At 48.4% G+C, this 23751-nt stretch overlaps 1 protein-coding gene and 1 long non-coding RNA gene across 5 annotated transcripts; both read right to left on the bottom strand.

The window, feature by feature from the left end:
* Nucleotides 1–1308: 1308 nt before the first annotated feature.
* Nucleotides 1309–15694, bottom strand: LOC109732245 (uncharacterized GPI-anchored protein At4g28100). 4 transcript variants are annotated; one of them, XM_040392706.3, is made up of 5 exons: nt 15597–15694; nt 15270–15505; nt 14191–14264; nt 2565–4272; nt 1309–1896 (listed from the first exon to the last, which is right to left on the bottom strand). In XM_040392706.3, the coding sequence occupies exons 4-5, from the start codon at nt 3243–3245 to the stop codon at nt 1540–1542; spliced, it is 1038 nt and encodes a 345-aa protein (XP_040248640.1). In that variant the 5' UTR covers nt 3246–4272; nt 14191–14264; nt 15270–15505; nt 15597–15694; the 3' UTR covers nt 1309–1539. The 4 variants fall into 4 exon arrangements, with proteins under 4 accessions (XP_040248640.1, XP_040248638.1, XP_040248641.1 ...); XM_040392704.3 differs by lacking the exon at nt 15597–15694 and having other exon boundaries at nt 2565–4277; nt 15398–15508; XM_040392707.3 differs by lacking the exon at nt 15597–15694 and having other exon boundaries at nt 15398–15508.
* Nucleotides 15695–15826: 132 nt separating this feature from the next.
* Nucleotides 15827–16724, bottom strand: LOC141026048 (uncharacterized). The gene is made up of 3 exons (XR_012187970.1): nt 16371–16724; nt 16125–16229; nt 15827–16024 (listed from the first exon to the last, which is right to left on the bottom strand). It is a non-coding gene; the product is annotated as an uncharacterized lncRNA (long non-coding RNA).
* Between the last annotated feature and the right edge of the window lie 7027 nt (nt 16725–23751).

The raw sequence follows: 23751 nt of genomic DNA, 5'->3' as shown, positions 1-23751 counted from the left end.
TTAATCGCATCATTAGCATCCAACCATGATTTGAATATATCCGAGCCACACTATCCATAAGTTGACCTCCTCTAACCGATACCCAGCCAAACCCCTATCGCCGTTGGTGGAGGAAAATGTATCCTTCTCGGCCACCCCCTTTAAATATACCGAGGCACCCACCCGCAAAGTAAAAGTTGTTCCTCTTCCCTGCGCCCTTGCCGTCCTCACCCCACACAATGTCGTCGTCGGCATTGCTTCCATTGATTACCTAGCTCCTCGTCTGACACCCCATTGCCTCTACCACCCATGTCGCCCCACTATGAGCCGGCCGCTACCATCGTTGGAATCGAGCTCCATCTCCATCGTCGCCGCATTGATCCCGTCGTCGTCGTTCGCTAGGCTTGTTGCCGAAGATGCTCATCCTTGCAACCATGTTGTGAATGGCCGTGAGTACACGATGGGTTACTACCCCTCCATGGGCCACATTTGTCAAGACAAACGACAATCACGCGCCCGAAAGGTAACAAGAGAACCGAGAGGTTCATACCCAACACCAACATGATCTCGTTGAGCATCCCTGGCATCTCCATAACACTTCACAGTTGTGATTTTATCATGATCTTTACTTCATTTGAACCCTTTCGTGTGTTTGAATTTGAATAATTCAGTTTATAAATTTTGAATTCATAATATTCGTGAATTGTACGTTAATTATCATGCTTGGATTTAATATGTGTGTAAATATGTAGTTGAAATGTAGTTTGTACACTAGAACAAGATTTGACAAAGAAAAATTAGAGAATTAATTATTGGGGATCAATTAGAAACGTCACTTATGCTGCTCTAAAAGATATTCAGCCGTATCCTCCTCTAAATTATAGGGGATCAGTTAGAGATGCTCTAAAATTTAAATTATAAGGGAACGGCTAAAACTGTTGTGATGTACTCCCTTCGTTTTTTTACTCCGCATATCAAACTCATTTGAAGTCAAATTAAGCAAGGTTTGACCAATTTTATCTTAAAAATATCCACATCTATAACACATGAACAATTATTTTATGATGTATCTATTGAAATTGATTTCGTATTATTAATGTTGATATTTTTTCTTATAAAATTTGTCAAATTTTATAAAGTTCGACTTTAGACAAATTTTATATGCAGATAAAAAAGAAACAGATTGAGTGATTCCTTTTTTTGTTGTTGACCCTGTACGATCTGATTTGATGCCGCCGAGTAATGAATGAAATGCCAAGAAGGGCTGTTCTAAAGAAAGGGGTAAGGACTAAGGAGAGCACAACATGTTTGGTTGGTCCCAAATCGAGCTATAGAAATGCATTTTCATTGCGCGACGCCATTTTCTTTCTGAGTTTTGGACAACCTGGTCCGATTCTTGCTCCTAATCAGCTGAATCGCGATCACTGCAAAAGTGTTCAGAGTTCATAGTATTAATGAACCATGGAATCTGCCGTGCACCACTATCTCACACGTAACGCACCGTGTCATACAAGTGGACAACCGTATAACAAATTAAAACTCGATCACGAGCGCGCGGTGCTACAGCGAGCAGGCCACGCTGAATACGGCGAGCAGAACCAGGTGGAGGCGGCGGAGGGCAGGTGGCCGGCCGCCGGCCCCGCTGAGCCTTCCGTACTCGGCCGCGAACGGCATGTCGTCCACGGGGAGCGAGCAGGCGGCCGGCCCCGCCACCGCCGCGACGCCCACGGCGGACGCCTCGTCCGCGGCCATCAGCGCCCGGATCACGGCCGTGGCCGCCGCGCCGTACCGCGTGGCGTTGCGCTGCAGCAGCCACATGAGGCCCATGAGCTGGCAGTCCCGCTCGCTCGACGCGGCCGCCTGCAGCTTCCCCGACGCGGCCACCGCCGTTACGCCGCCGCCGGATCCAGCCTTTATCTGCAACATTCAAGACGTACTCTCATCAGTCGTCGTGTAACTTTCTTGCACACGTGAAATGCAAGATGTGCATTGCTTGCTTAAGAGCTCACTCTGCTCTCCTACGTTGTCCAGAGAACTAATGATTCCGTCTTAGCGCTGAAAGGACGACCGATTGAAATTTTCGGGCCCAGACGCAGTGGAAAGGGAGTGCAGGCATGTTCTGCTCGAATCATTCTCCAGGCCCGCCCTACGCGACAGGCCCGGACTTGAGATCTGATCATTTCGTGCGGTGCCACTCGCGGCCAATAATGGCGCGCACACCGAACCCTAGACCAGCAAAGATGGGGCCAGATTGTGTAGTTGGTGTCCATGAATGAGTACCATGGCTTCCATTTAACGCCTTGTCTAAAATCTTATCTGACCGTACCGCAATCATGCCTAGTGGCCGCCGTGTCTGTGTACACAATAGCATGTGATGAAATACTACTCAAGTTCTCAGGGAGTGTGCTCTAAGCTTCACTTCAGCACTGCCGCTGCGTGCATTTGCAGATTTCACAGATCAAGATTGCGAGCTGAGAGCTAACTAGTGAATCCATTGATAAATGTTGCCGACAGAAGCAGTAATTGACAATTAAAATGGTTATTTTTACGGGGCTTGTTGCAGGCATTGCTACATTTGATCTCACCGTGGAAAGAGCACGGAGGCACTTGGAGCAGCCGGGGACGCCGGCCCGCGCGCAGTCCCTCTTCAGCCTCCTCGCCGCCGCGTCCGCCGGGACCCACTGTCCGGCACCCGTCGGCTGGGCCCCGCACGTGAGCCGCCTCAGCCTCACCCCGCAGTAGCAGAAGGCCACGTCGCACGTCCCGTTGGCGCCCGGCGGGCGCGGCAGCGCCGCCCCCTCGGACCGCAGCGCGCGGTCAGCGGCGCCCGCGCACGCCTCCGAGTCGTCCGGCGGCACCGGCATGTCCACGGGCGCCGCCGACGCCGGCCGCGCCGGCCTCGCCGCGAGCGCGGTGGGCGCGTAGGCGGCGAACAGCCACGCGGCCAGCGCGGGGCAGCACCGCAACCTCGAGGGCAGCGCGCCGTCAGCGTCGCAGGAGGACAGCACGGCCGGGAGGAGCCGCGGGAAGGGGTCGAGCGGGCACGTGGAGGAGGCACCCGACACGGCGTCCGACTGCTCCGGGAACGCCGGGATCGTGGCGGAGCCGGGCTGCGCCGGCGTGGCCGAGGGCATGAACAGGCCCGCCGGGTCGAGCGGCGCCGGATCCGGCAATGTCGACGCAGCGCAGTAGGCCGGCGAGAACAGCAAGACGCCGGCGGCGACCGCCCCGTAGAGGAGGAGGAGAGAGCGGCGAAGCGGATGCATCTCTCACTCTCGCGGTGGGCGTGCGCAGGTTCACGCGCGTGGTGGCTTCCTTGGTTGGCTTGAGAGAGTGGCAGCTGCAGTGGCCGAGTGAGAGCGTGGCCAGTGATCACTGAGCGATCGATCGATCGGAGATAGGAGGGGCTATGTGGGTGGTATGATGAGGCGACACTTTGTGCAACTTTGCTGTTTTTGGCGCCAGAGGATGCATGATGGGATGGCTCTTTATAATGGCCTTCTTGTAGGTGATGTGAGGGGAAACCAACTGCAGCCTTTCGCAAAGCTTCTTTTGTCCACGGCTTATTTGAGCATTTTACAGTGAGGTGGTTCTTTTTGTTTTGTCAAACAATGTCAGTCATGCTTCTTTGTTTAGATGAACTGATTTATGTGGTTTGGGACTTTAGATGATATCAATTAATAAGATGCTAAGAGCTAGTTATTCATGGACTACATAATCGAGTTGCAGATCGTGTGGCATGTTCAGCCGAGCTGAGTGTAGCACTGTTGCGTGGCTACAGAGGTCCACCTTGTATTGAGGAGCTACAGTGCCTCTTGATTTTAACTCTACTAGATGACTCGTTGCGCCAATGGCGCAAAGGGCGAGAGGGAGACAACTATTGTGAGAATATTCAGACACCCAAGTCTTTACTGCTGGTACATAGATGCTTAGTTACAATGTGGTACACAAAGGAAGTACACAGGAAGGGATACATTATTAGCTTATGAAAACCAAACGTGGCCAACACTGCCGCATCCTTTGCTTGGAAGCCGCCTTTTCTCACCGGATCTAACATAGATACATGATCACAAAAGGAAGCAAGACCATCATATATAATGGTCTACTTACTCATTCAGGTTAGTGATCAGGTGGCTGGAACCGCAAAGTATAATGGGGCTTGACGGACAATAAAAATAGGTGTTGCTCCTCGTCTCCTCCTCCTCCTGAGTCTGGATCAAGGCCTCGCTCCTCTCTTCTCTTGAATGACAGCTTGAAGAAAATGACACACAAAAGCGCAGTCCTATACATTGACTAACCTGACAGAAAACAGAGACAAATGTAGATATGGTTATCTATTATGCCGCTGATAAAAAAAGTAAAACACTAAACCGAGACAAATAGAAGAATAGTGAGGACTGGAGTAACCTCTACATAATAATTCATATTGCATCACTGAACATATGAATGACAAAGAGCCCCAAAGAAATTGGCTTTATCAGGTATATGAATGACATTACAAAGAGAATTACCAAATTATCAGGTAATTGACATGATAGAAAGAAGAAGGTGCTCCATGCTTGTTGCTTGAAACTCCATCAACTACCAGTGCATACACTACATAGGTTAATAATAAACTAATCCTTGAATTCCTCTCTCGTTATATTATCACTGGACACATACTTTTTTGTGTGGCTAGTGGATGCTGGAATTTTGCTACTGCGACGCTGCAAATCTTATTTTGTTTTTACCGAAGGACCTTATTATGGTTTGAAATGTAGTAGTATAGTACTTCGCTAGTTAGCATCCTCTCCTCTCCTCTCAAGAGAAAAAAGAGAAGAAATGGGTAGGTGTCTCAACTGGACATCCGAAGAGGATCTGACCACCACGCTCAAATCAAACAGAGTGGAAGCAAAAACAAAACAAAAAACCTTAATCGGCCTAGAACCAGACGGACTTAACACAGAGGTTAGAGAGGTGAAAGGGACCTTGATGAGCACAAGAGCGGTTTTGGCTGTCAACGGTGGGGAAGGAGCTTTCTTTGGCTGACAGCGTCGTCCTGGTGGCTGGCCGCTGTAGCTCCAACCCAACCTTGACCCAACAGAGATGAGACGTGGTCAGGGAAGCGAAGAGAGGAAATTGAGAGAGGGTGGAAGGGGGTAGACCATGATGCTGCTGCTGCTGCTGCTGCTTGTCACAGACCGAGTTGACAAGCACTCCGCTGCCGCGTGGACCAATGATTTTATGGGCCCAATGGCAGCCACCCGGTAAAGCAGTCAAAGTTGTAACAAAATATAGAAGTGAATAGTAAAAATCAAGGGTGAAAACGATCGAAGAAGCTGATCGAACGGCCAGCGATCGTGCGCGCGGGAAGGCCCCCAGAACGGCGGGTTGCCCACCAGTGTTTATATGTTCTATGAAACTCATGGATCTCCGTAACTACAGGTTTAGGAATAACAAAAATGATAGCTGAAGATGTTGGGGATCGTAGCAGAATTTTAAAATTTCCTACGCATCACCAAGATCCATCTATGGAGTATACTAGCAACGAGGGGAAAGGAGTGCATCTACATACCCTTGTAGATCGCGAGCGGAAGCGTTCCAATGAACGGGGTTGATGGAGTCGTACTCGCCGTGATCCAAATCACCGATGACCGAGTGCCGAACGGACGGCACCTCCGCGTTCAACACACGTACGGAGCAGCGACGTCTCCTCCTTCTTGATCCAGCAAGGGGGAAGGAGAAGTTGATGGAGATCCTGCAGCACGACAGCGTGGTGGTGGAAGTAGCGGGATCTCGGCAGGGCTTCGCCAAGCTTCTGCGAGAGGGAGAGGTGTTGCAGGGGGAGAGGGAGGCGCCAGGGGCTGTTCTGTTGCTGCCCTCCCTTCCCCCCACTATATATAGGCCCCCTGGGAGGGGGGTGCCGGCCTAGAACCCATCTACATGGGGGGGGCGGCCAAGGGGGAAGGGGTGGTGGCTTCCCCCCCAAGCCAAGTGGGGCGCCCCCACCCCTAGGGTTTCTAACCCTAGGCCCAAGGGGGGGCGCCCCAGCCCACTAAGGGCTGGTTCCCTTCCCACTTCAGCCCATGGGGCCCTCCGGGATAGGTGGCCCCACCCGGTGGACCCCCGGGACCCTTCCGGTGGTCCCGGTACAATACCGATAACCCCCGAAAACTTTCCTGGCGGCCGAAACTGGACTTCCCATATATAATTCTTCACCTCCGGACCATTCCGGAACTCCTCGTGACGTCCGGGATCTCATCCGGGACTCCGAACAACTTTCGGGTTTCCGCATACTCATACTCTACAACCCTAGCGTCACCGAACCTTAAGTGTGTAGACCCTACGGGTTCGGGAGACATGCAGACATGACTGAGACACCTCTCCGGTCAATAACCAACAGCAGGATCTGGATACCCATGTTGGCTCCCACATGTTCCACGATGATCTCATCGGATGAACCACGATGTCGAGGATTCAATCAATCCCGTATACAATTCCCTTTGTCAATCGGTATGTTACTTGCCCGAGATTCGATCGTCGGTATCCCAATACCTTGTTCAATCTCGTTACCGGCAAGTCTCTTTACTCGTACTGTAATGCATGATCCCGTGGCTAACTCCTTAGTCACATTGAGCTCATTATGATGATGCATTACCGAGTGGGCCCAGAGATACCTCTCCGCCATACGGAGTGACAAATCCCAGTCTCGATCCGTGTCAACCCAACAGACACTTTCAGAGATACCCGTAGTGTACCTTTATAGTCACCCAGTTACGTTGTGACGTTTGGCACACCCAAAGCACTCCTATGGTATCCGGGAGTTACACGATCTCATGGTCTAAGGAAAAGATACTTGACATTGGAAAAGCTCTAGCAAACGAACTACACGATCTTTTATGCTATGCTTAGGATTGGGTCTTGTCCATCACATCATTCTCCTAATGATGTGATCCCGTTATCAATGACATCCAATGTCCATAGTCAGGAAACCATGACTATCTGTTGATCAACGAGCTAGTCAACTAGAGGCTTACTAGGGACACGTTGTGGTCTATGTATTCACACATGTATTACGATTTCCGGATAACACAATTATAGCATGAACAATAGACAATTATCATGAACAAAGAAATATAATAATAACCATTTATTATTGCCTCTAGGGCATATTTCCAACAGTCTCCCACTTGCACTAGAGTCAATAATCTAGTTACATTGTGATGAACCGAACACCCATAGCGTTCTGGTGTTGATCATGTTTTGCTCTAGGGAGAGATTTAGTCAACGGATCTGCTACATTCAGGTCCGTATGTACTTTACAAATATCTATGTCTCCATTTTGAACACTTTCATGAATGGAGTTGAAGCGACGCTTGATATGCCTGGTCTTCCTGTGAAACCTGGGCTCCTTGGCAAGGGCAATAGCTCCAGTGTTGTCACAGAAGAGAGTCATCGGGCCCGACGCATTGGGAATCACCCCTAGGTCGGTGATGAACTCCTTTATCCAGATTGCTTCCTGTGCTGCCTCTGAGGCTGCCATGTACTCCGCTTCACATGTAGATCCCGCCACGACGCTTTGCTTGCAACTGCACCAGCTTACTGCCCCTCCATTCAAAATATACACGTATCCGGTTTGTGACTTCGAGTCATCCAGATCTGTGTCGAAGCTAGCGTCGACGTAACCCTTTACGACGAGCTCTTCGTCACCTCCATATACGAGAAACATATCCTTAGTCCTCTTCAGGTACTTCAGGATATTCTTGACCGCTGTCCAGTGTTCCATGCCGGGATTACTTTGGTGCCTTCCTACCAAACTTACGGCAAGGTTTACATCAGGTCTGGTACACAGCATGGCATACATAATAGACCCTATGGCCGAGGCATAGGGGATGACACTCATCTTTTCTATATCTTCTGCCGTGGTCGGGCATTGAGCCATGCTCAATTGCACACCTTGCAATACAGTCAAGAACCCCTTCTTGGGCTGATCCATATTGAACTTCTTCAATATCTTGTCAAGGTACGTACTCTGTGAAAGACCAATGAGGCGTCTTGATCTATCTCTATAGATTTTGATGCCTAATATATAAGCAGCTTCTCCAAGGTCCTTCATTGAAAAACACTTATTCAAATAGGCCTTTATACTTTCCAAGAATTCTATATCATTTCCCATCAATAGTATGTCATCCACATATAATATGAGAAATGCTACAGAGCTCCCACTCACTTTCTTGTAAACACAGGCTTCTCCATAAGTCTGTGTAAACCCAAACGCTTTGATCATCTCATCAAAGCGAATGTTCCAACTCCGAGATGCTTGCACCAGCCCATAGATTGAGCGCTGGAGCTTGCATACTTTGTTAGCATTCTTAGGATCAACAAAACCTTCCGGCTGCATCATATACAATTCTTCCTTAAGGAAGCCGTTAAGGAATGCCGTTTTGACGTCCATTTGCCATATCTCATAATCATAGAATGCGGCAATTGCTAGCATGATTCGGACGGACTTCAGCTTCGCTACGGGTGAGAAAGTCTCATCGTAGTCAACCCCTTGAACTTGTCGATAACCCTTAGCGACAAGTCGAGCCTTATAGATGGTCACATTACCATCCACGTCTGTCTTCTTCTTAAAGATCCATTTATTTTCTATGGCTCGCCGATCATCGGGCAAGTCCGTCAAAGTCCATACTTCGTTTTCATACATGGATCCTATCTCGGATTTCATGGCTTCTAGCCATTTATCGGAATCCGGGCCCGCCATCGCTTCTTCATAGTTCGAAGGTTCACCGTTGTCTAACAACATGATTTCCAGGACAGGGTTGCCGTACCACTCTGGTGCGGAACGTGTCCTTGTGGACCTACGAAGTTCAGCAGTAACTTGATCTGAAGCTTCATGATCATCATCATTAACTTCCTCCCCGGTCGGTGTAGGCACCACAGGAACATCTTCCCGCGTTGCGCTACTTTCTGGTTCGGAAGGAGTGACTATCTCCTCATCAAGTTCCACTTTCCTCCCACTCAATTCTTTCGAGAGAAACTCTTTCTCCAGAAAGGACCCATTTTTGGCAACAAAGATCTTGCCTTCGGATCTGAGGTAGAAGGTATACCCAATGGTTTCCTTAGGGTATCCTATGAAGACACATTTTTCCGACTTGGGTTCGAGCTTTTCAGGTTGAAGTTTCTTGACATAAGCATCGCATCCCCAAACTTTTAGAAACGACAGCTTAGGTTTCTTCCCAAACCATAATTCATACGGTGTCGTCTCAACGGATTTCGACGGTGCCCTATTTAAAGTGAATGCGGCAGTCTCTAAAGCATAGCCCCAAAATGAGAGCGGTAGATCGGTAAGAGACATCATAGATCGCATCATATCCAATAGAGTGCGATTACGACGTTCGGACACACCGTTTCGTTGAGGTGTTCCAGGCGGCGTGAGTTGTGAAACGATTCCACATTTCTTTAAGTGCGTACCAAATTCGTGACTTAAATATTCTCCACCACGATCTGATCGTAAGAACTTTATTTTCCCGTCACGTTGATTCTCAACCTCACTCTGAAATTCCTTGAACTTTTCAAAGGTTTCAGACTTGTATTTCATTAGGTAGACATACCCATATCTACTTAAGTCATCAGTGAGAGTGAGAACATAACGATATCCTCCGCGAGCCTCAACACTCATTGGACCGCACACATCGGTATGTATGATTTCCAATAAGTTGGTTGCTCGCTCCATTGTTCCGGAGAACGGAGTCTTGGTCATCTTACCCATGAGGCATGGTTCACACGTGTCAAATGATTCGTAATCAAGAGACTCCAAAAGTCCATTTGCATGGAGCTTCTTCATGCGTTTGACACCAATGTGACCAAGGCGGCAGTGCCACAAGTATGTGGGACTATCGTTATCAACTTTACATCTTTTGGTATTAACACTATGAATATGTGTTACATCACGTTCGAGATTTATCAAGAATAAACCATTGACCAGCGGGGCATGACCATAAAACATATCTCTCATATAAATAGAACAACCATTATTCTCGGATTTAAATGAGTAGCCATCTCGAATTAAACGAGATCCAGATACAATGTTCATGCTCAAAGCTGGCACTAAACAACAATTATTAAGGTTTAAAACTAACCCCGTAGGTAAATGTAGAGGTAGCGTGCCGACGGCGATCACATCGACCTTGGAACCATTCCCGACGCGCATCGTCACCTCGTCCTTCGCCAGTCTCCGTTTATTCCGCAGCTCCTGTTTTGAGTTACAAATATGAGCAACCGCACCGGTATCAAATACCCAGGAGCTACTACGAGTACTGGTAAGGTACACATCAATTACATGTATATCACATATACCTTTGGTGTTGCCGGCCTTCTTGTCCGCTAAATATTTGGGGCAGTTCCGCTTCCAGTGACAACTTCCCTTGCAATAAAAGCACTCAGTCTCAGGCTTTGGTCCATTCTTTGACTTCTTCCCGGCAACTGGCTTACCGGGCGCGGCAACTCCCTTGCCGTCCTTCTTGAAGTTCTTCTTACCCTTGCCCTTCTTGAACTTAGTGGTTTTATTCACCATCAACACTTGATGTTCTTTTCTGATCTCCACCTCAGCTGATTTCAGCATTGAATATACCTCAGGAATGGTCTTTTCCATCCCCTGCATATTGAAGTTCATCACAAAGCTCTTGTAGCTTGGTGGAAGCGACTGGAGGATTCTGTCAATGACCGCGTCATCCGGGAGATTGACTCCCAGCTGAGACAAGCGGTTATGCAACCCACACATTCTGAGTATGTGCTCACTAACAGAACTGTTCTCCTCCATTTTACAGCTGAAGAACTTGTCGGAGACATCATATCTCTCGACCCGGGCATGAGCTTGAAAAACCAGTTTCAGCTCCTCGAACATCTCGTATGCTCCATGTTTCTCAAAACGCTTTTGGAGACCCGGTTCTAAGCTGTAAAGCATGCCGCACTGAACGAGGGAGTAATCATCAGCACGTGATTGCCAAGCGTTCATAACGTCTTGGTTCTCTGGGATTGGTGCTTCACCTAGCGGTGCTTCTAGGACATAATCTTTCTTGGCAGCTATGAGGATGATCCTCAGGTTCCGGACCTAGTCCGTATAGTTGCTGCCATCATCTTTCAGCTTGGTTTTCTCTAGGAACGCGTTGAAGTTGAGGACAACGTGGGCCATTTGATCTACAAGACATATTGTAAAGATTTTAGACTAAGTTCATGATAATTAAGTTCATATAATCAAATTATTCAATGAACTCCCACTCAGACAGACATCCCTCTAGTCATCTAAGTGAAACATGATCCGAGTTAACTAGGCCGTGTCCGATCATCACGTGAGACGGACTAGTCAAGATCGGTGAACATCTCCATGTTGATCGTATCTTCTATACGACTCATGCTTGACCTTTCGGTCTTCCGTGTTCCAAGGCCATGTCTGTACATGCTAGGCTCGTCAAGTCAACCTAAGTGTATTGCGTGTGTTCCGAGGCCATGTCTGTACATGCTAGGCTCGTCAACACCCGTTGTATGCGAACGTTAGAATCTATCACACCCGATCATCACGTGGTGCTTCGAAACAACGAACCTTCGCAACGGTGCACAGTTAGGGGGAACACTTTCTTGAAATTATTATAAGGGATCATCTTACTACCGTCGTTCTAAGCAAATAAGATGCAAAACATGATAAACATCACATGCAATCAAATAGTGACATGATATGGCCAATATCATCTTGCTCCTTTGATCTCCATCTTCGGGGCACCATGATCATCTTCGTCACCGGCATGACACCATGATCTCCATCATCATGATCTCCATCATTGTGTCTTCATGAAGCTGTCACGCCAACGATTACTTCTACTTCTATGGCTAACGCGTTTAGCAATAAAGTAAAGTAATTTACATGGCGTTATTCAATGACACGCGGGTCATGCAAAATAATAAAGACAACTCCTATGGCTCCTGCCGGTTGTCATACTCATCGACATGCAAGTCGTGATTCCTATTACAAGAATATGATCAATCTCATACATCACATATATCATTCATCACATCTTCTGGCCATATCACATCACATAGCACATGCTGCAAAAACAAGTTAGACGTCCTCTAATTGTTGTTGCAAGTTTTTACGTGGCTTGTATAGGTTTCTAGCAAGAACGTTTTTTACCTACGTAAAACCACAACGTGATATGCCAATTTCTATTTACCCTTCATAAGGACCCTTTTCATCGAATCCGTTCCGACTAAAGTGGGAGAGACAGACACCCGCTAGCCACCTTATGCAACTAGTGCATGTCAGTCGGTGGAACCTGTCTCACGTAAGCGTACGTGTAAGGTCGGTCCGGGCCGCTTGATCCCACAATACCGCCGAAACAAGATAAGACTAGTAGCGGCAAGAATAATTGGCAACATCTACGCCCACAACTGCTTTGTGTTCTACTCGTGCATAGTAACTACGCATAGGCCTGGCTCATGATGCCACTGTTGGGGATCGTAGCAGAATTTTAAAATTTCCTACGCATCACCAAGATCCATCTATGGAGTATACTAGCAACGAGGGGAAAGGAGTGCATCTACATACCCTTGTAGATCGCGAGCGGAAGCGTTCCAATGAACGGGGTTGATGGAGTCGTACTCGTCGTGATCCAAATCACCGATGACCGAGTGCCGAACGGACGGCACCTCCACGTTCAACACACGTACGGAGCAGTGACGTCTCCTCCTTCTTGATCCAGCAAGGGGGAAGGAGAAGTTGATGGAGATCCTGCAGCACGACGGCGTGGTGGTGGAAGTAGCGGGATCTCGGCAGGGCTTCGCCAAGCTTCTGCGAGAGGGAGAGGTGTTGCAGGGGGAGAGGGAGGCGCCAGGGGCTGTTCTGTTGCTGCCCTCCCTTCCCCCCACTATATATAGGCCCCCTGGGAGGGGGGCGCCGGCCTAGAACCCATCTACATGGGGGGGGCAAGGGGGAAGGGGTGGTGGCTTCCCCCCAAGCCAAGTGGGGCGCCCCCCACCCCTAGGGTTTCTAACCCTAGGCGCAGGGGGAGGCCCAAGGGGGGGCGCCCCAGCCCACTAAGGGCTGGTTCCCTTCCCACTTCAGCCCATGGGGCCCTCCGGGATAGGTGGCCCCACCCGGTGGACCCCCGGGACCCTTCCGGTGGTCCCGGTACAATACCGATAACCCCCGAAACTTTCCCGGTGGCCGAAACTGGACTTCCCATATATAATTCTTCACCTCCGGACCATTCCGGAACTCCTCGTGACGTCTGGGATCTCATCCGGGACTCCGAACAACTTTCAGGTTTCCGCATACTCATATCTCTACAACCCTAGCATCACCGAACCTTAAGTGTGTAGACCCTACGGGTTCGGGGGACATGCAGACATGACCGAGACACCTCTCCGGTCAATAACCAACAGTGGGATCTGGATACCCATGTTGGCTCCCACATGTTCCACGATGATCTCATCGGATGAACCACGATGTCGAGGATTCAATCAATCCCGTATACAATTCCCTTTGTCAATCGGTATGTTACTTGCCCGAGATTCGATCGTCGGTATCCCAATACCTTGTTCAATCTCGTTACCGGCAAGTCTCTTTACTCGTACCGTAATGCATGATCCCGTGGCTAACTCCTTAGTCACATTGAGCTCATTATGATGATGCATTACCGAGTGGGCCCAGAGATACCTCTCCGCCATACGGAGTGACAAATTCCAGTCTCGATCCGTGTCAACCCAACAGACACTTTCAGAGATACCCGTAGTGTACCTTTATAGTCACCCAGTTACGTTGTGACGTTTGGCACACCCAAGCACTCCTACGGTATCCGGGAGTTACACGATCTCATGGTCTAAGGAAAAGATACTTGACATTGGAAAAGCTCTAGCAAACGAACTACACGATCTTTTATGCTATGCTTAGGATTGGGTCTTGTCCATCACATCATTCTCCTAATGATGTGATCCCATTATCAATGACATCCAATGTCCATAGTCAGGAAACCATGACTATCTGTTGATCAACGAGCTAGTCAATTAGAGGCTTACTAGGGACACGTTGTGGTCTATGTATTCACACATGTATTACGATTTCCGGATAACACAATTATAGCATGAACAATAGACAATTATCATGAACAAAGAAATATAATAATAACCATTTATTATTGCCTCTAGGGCATATTTCCAACAGAAGATTCATTTTGGTACCTTGATGGTTTGACTGAACTTCGATGCCCTGGATGGTTCAAGCATGTAACAACTCTGAATTTTTAAGCGTGCACCTGTATGAAAAATCATCTCAGCATGAAGCATATTCTGTATATGAAGCATCTGACAGGAATATTATGTCCAGAAAATGGTCAATGCATGTTTCCACACCTTTCTCGGAGACACTACATAGAAGTGTGCAATATGCACTGACCTCAAGAAAAGACAAAATAAATCCTGTATTGGAAGTCATTTTTGGAATTGCCTAACAAGCTTTGCTACAGGAAAACTGTACTGGACACAGTAATATGTAGCATATGTGATGCATCTTCAGTAAAGCAACCATGTATTCTGGACACAAACTTAAATCAAGGCAACTTTACCTTAACAGCTTAGAAACGTCACATTTATAATCCAAACACAAAATCGAGCAGAACATCAACAAGCATGCATAACGATAAAGCAAAATTTTAGTAGATGGAAAATACCGATGCACTGCATCGGCTATTCAACATGGCAAAAAAATAACCATAAAATTCAAACATCCCACTGGACATTCCATGGAACAGCAGTACCGAATTCACTAAACGGACAGCTCAATTGTCGTTACATCTTTTAAGCCTCTCCCTACCTTCCAAGGCCATACCTCAACATCTACAAAGTAGTGAAGTGGAAAAGAACATTTTTTGTCGGCACATTTATGTTAGGGGAGAATCATTTAATCATTTGAGGGAAATCTACAAATTAGTAAGGAATTCTACTTTGAGCAAGACATTACAACAAACAAGTGGTGGGAAAGCTCACCAAGAATTTCTTTCGGCGACTTAACTGCCTACTCGGCAAAGAAGTAACCACAAGGCAAGAGAAGAATCATACGGCATTGCAAAGTCACAGATTTTCCACATTGGTCAATACGACACATCGAAAAAATTGTAATATTGCATGAGTGAACGAAAACAGAAAACAATGGTTCAATTTAAGCTACCACACAATCTCTGTGGAAATATAGGTTATTTCTGTCCTTCAACAAATTGATTATGGTATAACCCTAAATGAAATCTACTATCAAAAGATCATACCTGAAAAAGTGAGTAACAAAATTTTCCTCAACAACTATAAACACCGGAAACTGAAGAATGTCAGGGAAGGACAAATCTTCACAGGATGAAAAGCAACCTGAACTTGTTAAATCAAAGGAAGGCCTCACCTTTCCCAGAGCAATTTGGGTGCGTAATCTTTGACGCTGGTACCTATTATGTAGATGCATTGCAATTCCTTGCATGATTGCCCAACGCAAGAAAAGTTGTACCCCACTCTGTAAAAATGCCAGACTGTGAGTTTATAGTCTTTAAAATTTGGGATTAACAGCAAAGCAACATACCAACTTCTATAAAAATATCATATACCTGCTTACTCGAGCAATCAGGCTATCCCTTTATCTCCCAAGTAAGGCTAACAAGAGCCATTAGCATTGCTAAATAGTGATGGTATATCCACTTGAGAATATAGCAGCACATTATGATCAGATGGGCATGCTTTGGAGAAGAAATTGATTTTGCCAGAGCTAGAGAACAAACTAAACATGGCCTTGCCGGAACAAAACAAACAGATGCGTCGATGCCAGATTTGAGAGCCAAATAAAGACATTTATTAAAATTTGAGCACACTTGACTGGACAAGTTTCAAAAAAAGAATTGCGTGAATGTTGCAGTCTACAATTTTATATATCAAGTGATGAAAGTTTTGATCCTTACCAAGGACGGATATCTCTTCCATTTACAAGCAACACATTCTCCTACAAAGCAAAACTTGTGTAGAGGAATAATAACCAAGCCTGCAATGTGGAAACATAGTCTTTTGATCAATTCTATCGGACAATGAAGTGATGAGAAGAGGAAATATACTCAGGGTATGTGAAAGTACTCAACAAATACCTGGTACACCTGAACTGTCAATGCTGGAAGGCACCCATCCCACACCCACCATCTCAGTAAGAGGAGAGTGGATGGAAACAGCAGGAACATATAGGCAGACCTATCCTGCCAATAGAAAAGGTTAAACCATCTAGATCGTCAGACACCATCTCTAGCATCCATGGCCGCCCAATGAGCGAACATACATATTTCAGAAAATAAAACGATAACTTGTGGAGAGGAAGGGGATTAGAAAGAGGAACTCACGGGGGACGTGCAACGAGAAGAGATGGGGAATGAGATGGCGAGCGCCGCTGTCCTTGCGCCTCCCACTCTTCCCATCCCTCTCCTCCCTCTCCTCACGACCAGCTCGACTGCGACCCCGCGCGCTGGCACTTCCGCCTCGACCAACCGTGCCGCCTGAACACGATATCCATCGCGCCGCCATGACCACGGCCTCCTCCTCGTCCTCCTCACACATCTGACATCACCGCAGCCACTCCTTCTGCCAAGCACAAGTGGCGGCGTCGGGGGAGTTGAGGGAAAGAGGAGGTCGGGGCGCCGCCTGTGAGGGGATTGGGCTGGAGGCGGCGGCAGGGGAGGAGGCGGGAGTCGCGGGGAGCCGGGAGGGCGAGGCCCAGGAGGCGGCGGCGGCAGGGGAGGAGGCGGGGTCGCGGGGAGGAGGTGGCGGCGGCAGGAGAGGAGGCGGGGGGGGGGGGGAGGCGGGGTCTCTGCTCGTCTCGCTAGCACGATTTGCGGGCGGAGGCTGGCCGGAGGAGACGGGCGCGAGTGGCGGCGGTTGGTCGGGTGGAGGAGGTGCGGCGGCGGCTGGCCGGGTGGAGGAGACGACGGCGGCGGGGCAGGGAGGCGGGCGCGGTCGGGAGAGAGAGGAGACGGGCGCGGCGCGAGTGCGGGATGGGCAGAAGGGTAGGTTATCTCCACCGGAGCGGCTGCCTTTTATACGCCCGTATGCGAAATGACAAATATGCCCTCGGCGGGGCACAGAATTAACAGGCGGTGGCACGAGAGTTTATAGGGCGACGTGGATGGCTCGGTCCTGCGTAGAGGTTCTCCAGGGTTTATAGGTTAAATTATCATGGAATAAAACTCACATATTCCCCCCAAAAGGCATCAAGGATGCACACAGACAAATAACTAAAAGAACATTATTGTCATTCTTTAGTCTATTTGGAAGCAGAGAAATACCATGATCTTCATGAAGTCACAATGAGAATCTATAAGCCACTCTCCATCGATCGGCCAAGGATTGTTTGGTGTATTGCTGCAAAAACGCTTTCAAGCATGCCCTTTTATGTTTGCGTCATTTATCTGCCATAGTTTAGGCTATCACCTACTCTTTGTTGGAGACTTGACCCTTTGTCATCTTCATTTTATTCTCCCCTATGTAACTCCCGAACGTTGTTATCTCTCCCTTTATTAATATAAATTCAGCCTCGTGTAAGCCCGTCGTGGTTCTTGTAAGGAAAAGTCGTGTTGAAGCCATATCGAAAATAACGGCAGCACACAACATGCAACAACACCAACCACTACCTTTGGCGCCACAAGAACTAAACTTGAAAGCTTCTTCAACAATGACGCCTTGAGAAAAAGAATGACACAAAGACGCCTTGAGCAAAAGAAAGAGTGATTCCTTGAGAAAAAGAATGACATGGTCTATTAAATAAGAGGGAAATAGAGTTTTACAAGACATCCGCCGCATGATAATTACTCACACAGCGGCGGATGTCTTGTAAAAAGATTAAACCCCTAGTTTCTTTGCTTTTTTTTACATGCCAAAATGTTTAATCTTTTTGCCTACAAATATATATATGTATCATTTGAATTTGAAAAAGAACATATATAATTTTCTGACATTTTAAACAATATTTTTGGGCGCGCTCCTGGGAGCACCAACGGATTTCCGCCCCTAGGCCGCGGCTGCATGGTTGATGTTAAGCTGGTACGTAGGAGTAGTATTTTTTTTTCTGGGCTTCCATTATACTTTGGCTCTTGCAGCTCTCTTCTTTGGTTAAGGTTGGCCATAATGAAGATAACATATGTAGTATCATGTATTTGGGACTTGCAAACATGCTTATGTGACAGGCAATTAAAGAAGAGATAGATGGTTATAGTAACATAGATAGATACCGTAACATAATAAATGTGGTGCTAATATGTGTTATGCATGGCAATAAATGAGACCACCTATAATACTAATCTATGATACTATGCATTATAGATGTAGTAACATAGACTAATAACATATGCATGTTACTAGTCTAAGTTACTCCCCACTATGACCAGCCTAATGAAATCGGGCGGCGCCCTTTTTCCAACAAGATAAATGGAGGAAACACACGCGCAGAGCGTGGAGCCTCTAAAGCCCGAAGCTTCAGTGGTAGCAGTAAACAGAAGCGCACTTGCAGTGCCGCCGCTGTAGAGGCTAAACAGCGGCGCGGCTGGGCTGACAGCAAGTGTGTACGACGTTTAGATGCCTCTCACCTGGCGCGCGTGGGCGGGACATCGGGCGAGGCCGTCGTCTTGAAAGCATGGCAACGGCCGACGGGGGCGGCACGCTCCGGTTTTAATTTTGCACGTCGCGCCTCGCCTGCGACCACGGGTCACGGGCGCGAGCACCAGCCGTATGAAAGCGGGGTGAAATGTTTACTCGTGCTTTCCTCTCGACGCGACGTCCCCCCTTCGTCCTTCGCGTCGTGGAGATTCCCTCCGAGGGTCGCTCTAGTTTAAGTCGTTCCAACGTCTCCAAACCCTTAACTTGCCCGCAAATATTTAGACAGGGGTGTCCAGATGTATTTTGTCATTCAACATGGATTTATATTCGTTCCCCTTTTCGAATGTAAATCAAGGTCCGGACCGCCGTCTTGTATGCGTCCGAGAAACTGGTCCGACCCAAAACACTCATCCTAATAGAGAGACCGCCGTGTCACGTCGGCGTGGCTCTGGACCCGACGTGCTCCTGGAGCAGCGTCCCCTTCCAGCTTTTTGGGTTTGTCGGTGCACCGGCGACCTGGATCTACGTCCTCTCCGGATCCTGGCTCACCCGTGTTACCGGCCACCGTTGCATCCCCTTCGTTGCCGCATCCCCTTCGCCAGAGCGGCCGCCCCTGCTCACCTCTGCGCCTCGTTCACGCTGTTGTCGCATCTATAGCTCGCCCTTTCGGCGACGGGTGTTGCTCCCCTCCCTGCGTCGGCAGTTTCAGCCTGTGACTCGACTCCCTCCTCTCCGAGGTCTACCCTGGCGGCTTGGGATTGCTTAGACAAGGCCAGGGTGAAATTCCTGCTCGGCTTGCCAGTGCTGGCAGTGGTGACACCCGCGGGTGCCGTCACCTTCTTAGAGGCGCTGCCATGGTCTTCATCTTTGACCCTCTTCGAGTATCAGGGGAAACTCTAGGTCCGGATACTCGGGACGGGTGACAACTGCATCTTTGACATCATTCCCCTTCATGAAGGCATTGTCTTGTTCGCTCGCGGCGTCCCAGGCGATGGATTTGGATTAGTTGGTTGTTTTCGTCTAGTTTGAGCTGCTTCTCGGGGCTAGGGGAGTTTTGCCGTGTTTTTTATGTTTGGACTGAGCACCCCATGTCTCTCTGCTCCGGCGCCATGTCATGCATTCTTGCGTTCGTGTCATGCGTTGTTCCATACCCTATACTCACTCTTTCTTCTCCTATCAATGGAATAATACGCAAGCTTTGCTAACTTGTGGGAGAAAAGTATAGAGAGCAATATGAACGGCGGGATGCTATACTACTCCTTGTAGTATAAGAAAAGATAGCAATAATGCACACGCGTACTCACTCGCTTCACGCCACACAGGGCGCACGTGTCGTGTTTCGTGAATCGAGTTCGAGTGTGGCTAATGTTATGCGCCTTGCTGAAATAACTAGATTTTTTTGCATGGTAGTGCCCTGCCTAGATCTGGGTATAAGTGCCGAAGCTTGAGCTCTTTGTGTACATATTTTGTACTTTCAAAATGTTCTTCCACCACGTGTCACTTGCATCTTGTCGCCCCCTCCATGTGTCTCCTCTATGTAGAGGAGATACAGAGGACAGAGACTGCACACACCAGAATACAAAGAATGTTTTACATACACATCTACCGAGTTCCTCTATGATGAGTTGCTTCTTTGGCGACCACTTTTCGGCAACTGCATGCACAACCCTCCAGAAGAGAGCAGGTTTCCAAAACCCCATCACATCAAAACCTGCACCGGGTGATGGGCAAAAATGTTTCTGGGGAGTGCCTCGGCGCGACTACTTGCTCAGGTTCAACAACATCCTCTAGGCGAATGACCACCTTCTCACTAGCATGGCTCAAGACACTGCAGCACCGGAATTTCTGATGACCTTGTATGTCTTAACCTGCCATTGGTTTATGTGCGTGTATGTGTGTTAGATGTTCCTAGTCTGTCATATATGATTTGTCATGTTAGTAATCTTGTGATGATACTAATCTGGCTTAAGCTTCCACGAAATCTGTCTAACTTTCTAGCGATCCACTCATCTTTTCCCAGCTTAGGCAATGAATTATGGGCTCATTTCTTATTTTGCACCACCAACATGGACGACGCTTAGAACATCTACAGTCGGACTTGGCAAATCCCCCCCCCCCCCTATATGTCCGCGGGCGCGTCAACATACAACGCTAGCCGGCCCCTCATATCTTGTACCCAGCATCCACATATCTCAAATCCGGACTCTTAAATACATGCATGTCGATCCTACACGCCAATGTCACACGTAAATAACAAATGTTGGTTTCGAAAATACATAGGTCTTGTTACATAAAATTTGTTTAAGTGCACAACTCAAACATTAGCTCTTTGGTTTGCATTGTGGATCCATATATGCTCCACAAGATCATTGAGTAGCTACGCGTGTATCTGATGATTTCGAAGATTCTGATGCATCTGCAGAAATTTCATAAGCTGAGCTGCATCTTGATCTTCCGGGAATTAAACTAGTTCTCCAAGACTGCTCTGCTGGAGGTGCCGGCACAAAGGCTAGGAACGGCTGCAGGGCGCGCGCAGCGTTAGAGTGGCGAGACGGACGTGGAGAAGGAGGAAGAAAAGAGGAGAGATCAAATGGATCCGTAGATCAATTTAATGAATTTGGTGCAATTTACGATGGGGTCGAGCTGTCATGTCCGACATGGCGGACGCGAGCGCCCCAATATCCGTCACATATGCTCTTACTTGCTGGCAGAAATTTATGGCACCGAATGTAGATTTGGGATTTCAGACCAAAAAACTGAACACTGTGCTAGGCCGAAGTCATGGGCTGCTTTCTGCCCCAAATGGCACGGGACGAGCCTCAGCCTCCCTTGCTGTATACGAACGGCCCACTTTGCTTAAGAAAAGGCCTAGCAGCATCGCCGTAGACAGACGCCGGATTACCGTGGTGCCACTGCGGTCTGTTGCACTCACTCTGCAGACCGCGGATACGAAAGAAGCCGTTCCCCGGCCTCGTGCGCGCGGTGCAAAAGCGCCGACGCCGGGATACTCGCCTTCTGGAAGGGAAAGCAAAATCGTCGGAGCCACGTAAGAATAGAGAAAGAAAAATGAGCATGCGGCCTACCCCGTAGTAGGTAGCAGCAGCCGCCGTCAATCGCGGCACACTCATCGTCCCACCCACGCAACCCGATAGGTCTCAAGCTAGGCCACGCATAATTATCCGGACGCATGGTACGGTGGTGCGCGCACGGCCGGCCGGCCGACGAGTGAATTGCAAAAAAAACATCACATTTAAAGTTTGTGATTGGATTTGCCATCACATTCCTAGCGCCTTCCAAAAATCCACCACTTTGCTTGTAAATTTTCTCGATAAACACAAATGACCGTTTTGCAACAGCTAACCCGATTTCTGACATGGCTGGCCCACCGGTCAGGTGCCATGTCCGTCAAAGCAGACGACGAGTGGGTTGACGGCCGTTAGGTCGCGCGTACATAACAGAGCCGCACTCTCCCACCACTCGCTCTGCTCACTCTCACAGCTCTTGCTCCGTCCCCTCTTGTTGTCGCCGGAGCTCTTCGCCGCCGCCGGAGGCACGGTTCCCTCGCCGCAGTAGAAGATGCTGTCGTGGAAGGATGGAGAGGAGAGCAGCGAGGAGGAGGAGCTGGTCGGCATGGACATGGAGCAGTGGGTAAGTGCTTTGCTTTGCATCTAGGGTTAAGGTTAGGGTTCAAGTGTTCTTCGATTTGAGACCATCTTTGGAGTAGTTGCTCTTTGTTTTGCGGTTAATTAGTGTGCTACAATGCAGGTGGACCCTGACACCACTATAGATGCATCCTTCTGCGGTAAAGCTGCAGATGCAAGCATCAAATGTAGACTGCACTTGGCCCCATGCATGAAATATGTTGCATTTGAAGGAAAGGACACTGGAAGGAGGTTCTATGGATGTGTTGTTCCTCATGTTAGTATTATCCAACTAGGGTTTGTGTTTGTGGTAGTGAGTGGTTGCAATTGATTTTGTCAACACACTCGCTGTCTGCGTTGACCGACGTGGCACTTGACCGGTGGGACAACCATGTCAGAAATCGGGTTAGCTGCCGCAAAACGGTCATTTGATTTTATTAAGAAAATTAACAACAAAAGAGGTGGATTTTGAGGACGCGCTAGAAATGTGGTGGCAAATCGGTGCTTCAACTTCAAATGTGGTGGTTTTTTGCAATTCACTCCCGCCCGGCTGGGCAGCCCAACTGTTCTTCTCGCGCCGCTTTTCGCCCGTTCGATCCTCCGATCCTCGTTGGCTGCATGATCGGGTTTTAAATGTGATGCAAGTCCCGGAGATCAGAATGCTGTCATTTCCGGAGTTCCATCTGGTTCAGTCACCGCAGAGAAATATCGGGAGTCCATTGCATGGAGCCAACCGGACAGCCAGCAACAGGCCAAGCGATGGATCGAAGCTTCTCATCATCAGCGAGACATTCAGACAAGTGTCCAAACGGCCTTGGAAGTCAGAGCAAACGAGGGCACTCACGACTGGGGTCGCTGTCAGCCGCCTGGTTAAAGTTGAAAGATAATACTACTAGTGATCTTCTTTAAAAAAAAGAACAAAAACTACTAGTGATCATTATGATCTTGATATCTCGCGATCTTTTTAGCATATGTTTTGTTCGCGTGCGGGTACTGGATAGACGGCTAGTTGGAGTTAGTAGGTGGCTTGTGCCGTCGACGCGAATCCATGGCGTCATGAGGTCGTTAATTAGATGTCAGTTAGCTCAACACAAAGCAGAGTAGTAACACGTCTTCTACTAGTCCAGTACTCTACAAGTCTAGTGGCCTCTGATGATGATGGATGCGCGTGCTTGGACGCTTGCGAAATTTCTTTGACCTCGTGGGAGATCAAGCCCAGGCCGGCACCGGCCGGATGCTGCTCGCCTCTCTGCTTTTCACCCCCCGGGTCGTATTTTTTCAGGCGCCCGTTCCTTTCAGCGGCACCAGTCCCTTACCAAAAAGATCGATTTTATCTCCACGACATCACGGTGGAATCATTTCCTTCATTTTTTCATAGCAAGTTCAAAGCATCCCCATGCTGTCCATGTCACGGTGCGCGAAAATTCAGACGCAAAAGCCCGTTATCTTTTCATTTTCCTTTGCTTTTTCCGTGCAGTCACAGCTCGCAAGATGC

Source organism: Aegilops tauschii, chromosome 6 (assembly GCF_002575655.3).
Source record: "Aegilops tauschii subsp. strangulata cultivar AL8/78 chromosome 6, Aet v6.0, whole genome shotgun sequence".
Taxonomy (NCBI): domain Eukaryota; kingdom Viridiplantae; phylum Streptophyta; class Magnoliopsida; order Poales; family Poaceae; genus Aegilops; species Aegilops tauschii.
Note: the sequence above shows the minus strand (reverse complement) of the source record. Positions and strands in the feature narration are given on the sequence as shown.